This window comes from Rhincodon typus, chromosome 31 (genome assembly GCF_021869965.1).
Source record: "Rhincodon typus isolate 14 chromosome 31, sRhiTyp1.1, whole genome shotgun sequence".
Taxonomy (NCBI): domain Eukaryota; kingdom Metazoa; phylum Chordata; class Chondrichthyes; order Orectolobiformes; family Rhincodontidae; genus Rhincodon; species Rhincodon typus.
In genome coordinates, this window is record NC_063362.1 from 26,828,672 (window position 1) to 26,838,433 (window position 9,762).

Below are 9,762 nucleotides of genomic sequence, written 5' to 3' on the forward strand. Positions count from 1 at the left end.
CTGTTCTTCCTCCCACCTATCCCCTCCTCCCACCTCAAGCCGCACCTGCATCTCCTACCGACAAACCTCATCCCGCCCCCTTGACCTGTCCGTCCTCCCTGGACTGACCTATCCCCTTCCTAACTCCCTACCTACACTCACCTTTACTGGCTCCATCCCCGCCTCTTCGACCTGTTTGTTTCCTCTCCACCTATCCTCTCCTCTATCCCTCTTCTATCCGCCTCCCACTCTCTCCCTATTTATTTCAGAACCCCCCTTCCCCTCCCCCTTTTCTGATGAAGGGTCTAGGCCCGAAACGTCAGCCTCTCTGCTCCTATGATGCTGCTTGGCCTGCTGTGTTCATCCAGCCCTGCACCTTGTTGTCACTATATAAATGGAAATCTTTCTTTCCACTTACTGGTTCCGTGTACAAATTGGCTGATATATTTGCCTGCTTCATTGAACGTGACGCACTCTGGGAAGCTCTGAACAGACCATAAGTGAAGGTTATGTTCTTTGCATTCTCGGCGCGATTAGACCTGCTCTGCAGGACTGTGAGGGAGAAAAAGAAGTTTCGCTTCCGCTTAAGAAGCTGTTTCAGTCCAGCGTCTGGCTGACAAGGCAGACATACAACTTCTCAAGACTTGAAAGGAAATGCACAGTGGCTTGCAATAAACCACAGGAAACCAAGTGTTGGATCATGCTTTTTTTCATGTACAATCATCAGGTGGCAATGGTAGCTCAGAAAGTTTTGTGCTTGCCTCCGGGTCAGAATGTTTTAAAACACACTGCAGAAAGTGGAGCAGAAAATCTCGACCTGTGCCATATTGAATGGGTGCCACTACGATGGAGAGGTGGTGTGTTTTGGATATGATATTAAACCAAGGCCCCAGGAAATCATAAACAATCCCCCAGCATTCTTTCACAGAGGAGCAGGTTGGTTCCCATTGGTTTCCTGGCTAATACTCAACCCTCAACCAATACCACCAAAAACAAATTATCTGATCCTTTAATTACATTGCAGTTTGTAGGAGCTTGCTGTGTGCTAATTAGCTGCAGATTACAAAAGTGATAGGACTGGAGATTTGTTCTGAAGCAATTTGATAGTCAAAAGTTAAAGTGTTACATAAATGCAAGTCTCGTCCTTTCTTCAAAGAAATTGTATCAGCAGTAATAAAAGGCCCACTGGTTAGTTGGTTCAAAGGGGCAGAATATCTAATTCAGAGGTGAAATCTATAACACAATCATATCTTATCACTGTTGAAAGTCTAGCGTACATTTCCTGGTTGTCACACTTAGATACAGTTAGAGACAAAAAAAACTGTAGATGCTGGAATCCAAGGTAGACAAACAGGAGGCTGGAAGAACACAGCAAGCCAGGCAGCATCTGGAGAAAAGGAGCAGTCAACATTTCAGGACTGAAGAAGGCTAATACCCGAAACGTTGACTGCTCCTTTCCTCCAGATGCTGCCCCGCCTGCTGTGTTCTTCCAGCCTCCTGTTTGTCACACTTAGACACAGGCTGGATATCATGTTCAGCTCAGTGCAACCTTATATTTTAAAGGCTAGGTGGCAGTGTTGCTTTTCAAAGATCTGTTCCCGGCCCAATTGCTTTAGGTGGCATTTGAAGTTTTATTTAAGTTATATTGCACACCTCAAATTTGTTTTCTCTTTCCTAATGCGGAGCTGCTCAGACTCAGGTTTATGCGGTCTGATTCTTTCAAAATCCTGGGCCTACCACAGTCCACCCCTTTTCCTCAGCTATCCACTCCAAACCCATTGCCCACCTGGCTTACCCTGATGCTCTGATCTTAGGGCTCTCAGGAACACAAAGAGGAACACAACTATATATTTTTAAATTGTTTGCATTAAGCCTTTGATTCAGCGCCTTACTCTCTGCACATTCAAAATTTCAGAGCAAGTAATTCCCATCAGATCATGGTCAGTCACTTTATCACACTCTTCCCTCGTGCTAATTCCACACATTGCCTTAGTCCATAAAAGTCCAAAGGCATTTCAGTCCATTAGATAGATGGCACTTGGTGATGTCTAGTTTGATGGTAGCAACTCCACAAGTGTGGGGTAAGGTGAGGAGGCCTAGGACAGTGAGGATACACCAGGGCCCAGGGTGACTTGCTAGACCATGGATTTCCATTCTAGCCCCTGCCTCCATGACTGACCACAGCCAGCACGGAGGATTGAACCTGCGTTGTGGGCTTTAGTCTGCAGTGCACTCCAACCATTAAACTAACTGAGCTAACCAACACTGCACCTCCCTTCCCGAATCCAACACATTCAACAGGGCCCAACTTGGAATCTGAGTAAAGAGCCATTTCTGATTGGTAAATAAAAGCAGACACGTGATCTCAATATTTATATGTGCACAGGATATGCCTGTAAAGCTGAGCATTTCATGCAGCTGTCAGTAAAACTGGTAAAAGAAAAGTAGACTGTGCAAGTTTTTCCTTTTCTTCATTCATTATTGAAACATGGAGGTGTTACAGAATTCTAAATTTGTGAAGTATATTTATCTGTATTGTACATGGGTGTTGTCCACTAAAATTAGTGTATAGAGCTAAAATAGTGTTTCTTGGGATCTTTAGTGATGATCTCATTAATTTCTTCTTTTAATTGTAACCCTTGATAACACTCTTACTGGTGTTAATGTCAACGCCTCTAAGTTCTCAGAAAGCAAGCAGTGCATCATCACACTAACAGCCAGAGACATTCTTCTGAAATGTATCAGCCCAGCTAGTTTAAAAAAAAACACCCGACTGTCGATATGCAGGGAAAGGGCAGAGAGTTGGCCCTTAACTCGGCCAGACACACCTCTCGCTATCACTTTTAACCCCCTGCTGGTGAAAAGAGGCAAGAAAGAACACGGAAGATAATAATCTTGACGTTCACCCGCTCTCCCTCAGTGATGACTGACACACATCTATACATCATACTCTACAAGTCCCCTCAGAGTACATCTAGCCATCCCAGCATACTGCCCTGTTTTCTTTTGTTTTGATCCATAACCACCAACTTTTCCATACACTTTGTCTCCGCTGTGGTTCAGTTGGTAGCACTCTGTCCTCTCTATCATTAAATTCCAGATTCTAGTCCCACTTCTGCATAACAACCCTCCAGTGTGGTACTGATGGAGTGCCACACTATCAGAGATGCTGAACTTCAGGGGAGGTATTAAACTGACACTCAATCTACTTATTTGGGTGTTCTAAAAAATTGCATGACACTATTTTGATACAGAGCAGGGGAGTTTCTCCAAGTACAGGTATAAACACGATGGACTGAATGGCCTCCTGTGGAACAATTTTGTGGTTTTGTGAAGTACCTGATGATTATTTACCTCTCAATCAACAACAGAAAGAAACTGTGTCCCCAGTTTGAGATTCTCCCTCTAGTGGAAACATGTTTTCAACATCTACACTGTCAAGCCCTCTCAGAATCTTGTATGTTTCAGTAAGATCGCCTTTCATTCTTTAAACTCTGGTAAATACAGGTCTAGCCTGTCTATCCATTCTTAATAAGTAAAGCCTCTTCATCCCAGGAATCAGCCTAGTAAATAGCATCATAGAGTCATAGAGGTTTACGGCATGGAAATAGGCCCTTTGGTCCAATCTGTCCATACCGCCCAGTTTTTGCAGTTAATCTAGTCCCATTTGCCTGCGTTTGGTCCATATCCCTCCATACCTATCCCATCCATGTGCCTGTCCAAATGTTTCTTAAATGATAAACTTATACTTGCCTCCACCACTGCCTCTGGCAGCCCATTCTAAACACTCAATACCCTCTTGTGTCAAAAAAAATTTGCTCCTCTGGACCCCTCTCACCTTAAACCTATGCCCTCTAGTTTTAGATTCCCCTACCAAGGGGAAAAGCTATTGGCTATCTACCTTATCTATGCCTCTCATGATTTTATAGACCTCTATAAGGACACCCCTCAGTCTCTGATGCTCCAGGAAGAAAAGTCCCTGCCTATGCAGCCTCTCCTTATAAATTAATCCTTCCAATACAGGTATAGTCTGACTTGCTGATGAATACTGTGTGAAACGGAGGAATAGGTCACTTTTCCCTCGAGCTTGTTCTGGTACTCACAGAGAACATGATTGATGTGGATATTAATCCTAGCTAATCACTTTGTTTCCATAATAATACCTATGTCCTAACAAAAACCTGCTGATCTCAGTCTTGAAATTACAATTTAACCTCTCTCCCTCTCTTCCCTCCCACATCCTTGAGAGGTTTTGGGGTCAGAGAGTTCTAGATTCTCATGCCTGTTTGCGTGACAGTGCTTCTTCCTGAACCCTGGACAGTGTGGTGATTCTGTTTCTTGTTCTTCCACAGGATGTGGGCATCGCTAGCTGGCTCAGCATTTATTGCCCGTACCCAGCCTCCCCCTGAGAAGGTGGTGGTGAGCTGCCTTCTCGAACCGCTGCAATCTGTGTATCGCAGGGACACCCGTGGAGCCCCAGGAAAGAAGTTCAAGGATCCTGTTCCAGCGACTGCGAAGGAACAGCCAACATAGTTCCGAGTCAAAATGGCGTGTGGCCTAGATGGGAGCCCACAAGTTGTGGTGATCCCAAGCATCCCAAATCTGCCTTCAATGCCGGTGTTTTCCTAAATGCAGGGACCAAAAGTATACACAGTACTCCAGGTGCATCCTCACTAACACCTTACGCAGTTATAACAAAGCTTCCCTATTTTGAACTCTAACCACCTGCGGTTAAAGACCAAAATTCCTTTTCCCTCTTTAATTACTTGCTGAACTTGCATGCTAACATTTAATGTTTCATGTGCAAGAACACCCAGTTCCATTCGCACTGCACACTTTTGGAGCTTCTCTCTGTTGAAGTAATAATCACTTTGAAAATACTTTCTACCAAGATCCATGACCTCATATTTTCCAGCATTAAACTTCATCCACCAAGTTTTACACTCACTCAACCTGTCAATGTCCCCATGCTGATTCCTTAATATATGCTCTCCTTCCTATTTTTGTATCATAAGCAAATTTGGATACGTTACACTCTGTCCCTTTCTCCAAGTCATTAATATAAATCAGAAATAATTGAGACCCTGGGACTGATACTTGTGGTATTCCATTAGCCGTGTTTTTGCAACCTGAAAAAGACCTATCAATCCCAATTCTTTGTCTCCTGTGTGTTAACCAATGTGTCAATCCATGCCAATACATTACCTCCAATCTGTGAGCTCTTAACTTGTACAATAACCTTTTATGTGGCCAAAGCCTTCTTGAAATCCAAATATGCTACATCTAATGGGTCTTCTTTCCAAACACTGTTATTAAATCTTCAACAAACTCTACCACATTTGTCCAATATGATTTCCTTTTGACATGTTGACTTTATTGAATGCCTTTTGGAAATCCAAGATGAAAACCTACATCTATAGGTTCCCCCTCATCTGCCCTACTGGTTCCATCCCCAACATGAGTAAGATTTCTCTTTTGTAATGTCAAGATGATTCTGATCACTTTGAGATGTCCTGAGCATTTTGTAAACATCTCGATAATAATAGATTCCAATTGAAATAACTTCACAAAGGCCAGTATCCTATCACCAAGTCACCCTTTATTTAGGCATGCATAGGCCATGACACTGACCCAGCTCGCTCAGAGCTGGTTCCTACAGTGAGCAGAACTCCTATTGTTATCTGTCAGCCAGGGCTCCCTGATTAGACCAGGCTAACAGCCCCAATCAGGGAACTCATATTCTATGGAGATAGTAGGAACTGCAGATGCTGGAGAATCTGAGATAACAAGGTGTAGAGCTGTATGAACACAGCAGGTTAAAATTGTATCAGAGATAGTAGGAACTGCAGATGCTGAAGAATCTGAGATAGCAAGGTGTAGAGCTGATGAAGGGTCTAGGCCCGAAACGTCAGCCTTCCTGCTCCTATGATGCTGCTTGTCCTGCTGTGTTCATCCAGCTCTACACCTTGTTATCTCAGATTCTATGGATCCACTTGGCTAACCTCGTTACAATCATTACACCAATATGTCCCCATTGACTGATGTCAGGGTAACTGGCCAGTAATTCCTTGTTTTCTTCTTCCCTCTCTTAAGTAAGTGTTGCTTTTTGCTGACTTCAAATCTGGGGGTGGAGGGTAGACTCCAGAAATTGTTTCAGGACAATAACCAGCACATTTTACAATCTTTTACAGCTGCTTCTTTTCACACGTACAATGTCTGTTCTCTGGCCAGAGGGATTTCCTGATGTTAATCCCAATAGTTTTTCTCATACTTTTCGATGACAGTAATAAGTTCCTCAGTCTCATTAGACTGTGGCTCCATACCACTTTTGGTCCAGTTGTTGTGCCTATTATTGTTTAATGTCATCTGCCATTTTCTTCTTTCCCCCATTATAATTTTTCCAATTTGAGCCTCAGAGTGAATGGATTTTACTTTTGCAATTGTCTGTCTTGCTCCCAGTTTTTGGTACATTCACATAAAGAACTTGATTTATTTTTAACCATTGTTTCCTGCTTGGGTGCTGATACTCTATAACCATAGAGTCTTACAGATTTACAGCATGGAACAGGCCCTTCGGCCCAACATGTCCATGTCGTCCAGTTTTCACAATTAAGCTAGTCCCATTTGCCTGCGTTTGTTCCATATCCCTCCATACCTGTCCCATTCATCTACCTTTCCAAATGTTTCTTAATTGACAAAATTGTACTTGCCCCCACCAGTATCTCTGGCAGCCTGTTCCAGATGTTCAATACCCTCTGTGTGAAAAAATTGCCCCTCCCTGGACCCTTTTGTATCTCTCCCCTCTCACCTTTAACCTATGCCCTCTGGTTTTAGACTTCTTTACCATGGGGAAAAGTTGTTGGCTATGTGTCTTATCTATGCCTGTCATGATTTTATAGACCTCTATTAGGTCACCCCTCAGTCTGCTACACTCCATGGAAAAAAAACTGTTAAAACTCTCTATCCCGTTCTGTTTGTCTTTACCCAATTTGTTGCGCTATGTCCTTGGCTTTCCTTTTCCGATTTCTAAACCCCAAACTTTGAATCTTATCCTGCCCAAGTAATTTGATTCACCAGGGCAATGATTCCAATTTAGTTTTAGTGGAACTTGTCCCAACTCAACACTTTGCTCATGAGTCACTACATACCAAAGCCCCATATATCAAAGCCCTTTCTCTCACTCCACTCAACTTGATGTAATTAACCTTCTCAGCCTTATTATACACAAGCTTCTGCTTATTAATTCAGAACCAGGGCTCTCAAACTCCCTCCTGCAGAACCTCATTTTTGGTTCTAATTCTGCCTTTAGTTCCCACATCGACCACGACAGTTGCAATCCTTCCCCTCCAGCTGCATCTCCAACTGTGAGGAGAAACCTTCCATTGGCACAATTCTCCAGAATTTTTGGTTGCCGTTGTAGAGAAGAGGTTTTAAACCGTAATCTTTAGCATCACTTATCAACAACATACTCCTTGTTAATTCCTGCATTCTTTGGTTCTATGCAGAAAGGTGAAGTGTCAAACTCCTCCACGATGACATTCTGGCACAGGCCTTCTAAGTGTAAGAACCACTAGGATGAACAAATGAAACTACGAAAATGCTTGTGACTCCAGGAGCAGCTGTCTAGGATGGGAAGGGAGGGTTTGAAAGTGAGGAAAGGATCCCTACCTTCTGGATTTGCTGTGCCAGGGCTACAATATCGAGAGGATCTCCGATGCGATTGGTTTGGTAGGTGCTGACCAGCTGAAGACCTGCAGGGTTGGCACTGCTCTCCACCAGCGCCACTGTAAATGAAACGAGAACCATTGAGGAGGTGGAATGGGCATTTACCCACTTCCCTGATGGCTCTGTGGGATGGGAATGTACCATATCATGTTGGAACTGACTCTCACAGAGTGCACGGCCAACTGCTCCCAAGTGGGTAGCAGACCGGTGACACCATTAGCCCAGAGGCACAGGGCGAGAAATCCATAACCAGGCTGGTGTCACTTCTGACCTTTGAACCCAGCTCATATTTGAACATCACGAGCCATTTTTCTGGTCACATGGACTGGGATGGAATTGAAAACTAGCCTCAGGCATTGGTATTCATTCAGCTGTCATTGATTGCATAAAATTCCAATTGGTTCACTCACGTCCTTGAGGGAAGGAAATCTTTCATCTTTACCTAGTCTGGCCGACGTGTGACTCCAGCCACACAGCGGTTTAGTTGACTTTTAATTGCCCTCCGAACGGAATTGTACCAATTCACAACAGAACGGTCTCCAGTGGTGCAGGATGGTGTCTCAACATTAACTCCTTAAGGACAATTAGGGATGGACCACAAATGCTGACCTTGCCAGTGATGATGTCGTCCCATGTAAGAAGATGGAAACCTTGAAGAATCGAGATTGTGGGCAAAGGATCGTCAGAGCCCCAGGAGTAGTTCAACATGATGGCTCACACAGGAGGTGAGAAACCAAACATTAACGAAACTGGTGGTGGGGGGGTGGCAGTGGGTGGGGGGGGTTGTGTGGTTTGAATGGACAAATTCCTGAAGGTCTAAACATGTGACCAACCAATCACATGACAGGCTGAGGACATGAATCTGACCACCACATTATATGTCCTCATGTCCACAATAGAATGGAAGGGCAAATTAGAGGGCAGTTTAAGGAGAGCCACAGTAGGTAGGAAGGAGACTTGCTTCTCTGCATCGATCTGCTAACGCACTGCCGCTGCAAGAAATGTATAACTATCAGACCCAGCCAGGGTCCAGACAGACCCCTAAAACAATCAGCATCATCTCGGGCAAAGCTCCATAAGTTACTGTGTGAACATGGGGAGTGTCAGCGCTGTCTCTGTGAACACAGGGAGTGTTAGCGCTGTCACTGTGTGTGAACACAGGGAGTGTTAGCGCTGTCTCTGTGAACACGGGGAGTGTTTGCGCTGTCTCTGTGTGTGAACACGGGGAATGTTAGCGCTGTATCTGTGAACACGGGGAGTTTTAGTGCTGTCACTGTGTGTGAACACGGGGAGTGTTAGTGCTGTCACTGTGTGTGAACACAGGGAGTGTTAGTGCTGTATCTGTGTGTGAACATGGGGAGTGTTAGTGCTGTCTGTGTGTGAACACGGGGAGTGTTAGCGCTGTCACTGTGTGTGAACACGGGGAGTGTTAGCGCTGTATCTGTGTTTTAACACGGGGAGTGTTAGTGCTGTATCTGTGTGTGAACACGGGGAGTGTGAGTGCTGTATCTGTGTGTGAACACGGGGAGTGTTGGTGCTGTATCTGTGTGTGAACACGGGGAGTGTTGGCGCTGTCTGTGTGTGTGAACACGGGGAGTGTTGGCGCTGTATTTGTGAACACGGGGAGTGTTGGTGCTGTATCTGTGTGTGAACATGGGGAGTGTTGGCGCTGTCTCTGTGTGTGAACACGGGGAGTGTTGGTGCTGTATCTGTGTGTGAACACGGGGAGTGTTGGCGCTGTCTGTGTGTGTGAACACGGGGAGTGTTGGCGCTGTATCTGTGAACACGGGGAGTGTTGGTGCTGTATCTGTGTGTGAACATAGGGAGTGTTAGTGCTGTATCTGTGTGTGAACACGGGGAGTGTTGGTGCTGTATCTGTGTGTGAACGTGGGGAGTGTTAGCGCTGTATCTGTGTGTGAACATGGGGAGTGTTAGCGCTGTATCTGGGTGTGTGAACACAAGGAGGGTTAGTGCTGTATCTGTGAACAAGGGGAGTGTTAGTGCTGTATCTGTCAACACGGGGAGTGTTAGTGCTGTCTCTGTGTGTGAACACGGGGA

The 9,762-nt window shown here is 44.8% G+C and overlaps 1 protein-coding gene across 1 annotated transcript in view; it reads right to left on the minus strand.

Moving 5' to 3' along the window:
• The window catches only part of c31h1orf50 (chromosome 31 C1orf50 homolog), a 22,901-nt gene that overhangs the window by 11,971 nt on the left and 1,168 nt on the right, over positions 1 to 9,762 (minus strand). The window contains exon 2 of the mRNA XM_020514912.2: positions 7,648 to 7,763. Coding sequence (XP_020370501.1) covers positions 7,648 to 7,763 — 116 coding nt within the window. The remainder of the gene's footprint in view (positions 1 to 7,647; positions 7,764 to 9,762) is intronic.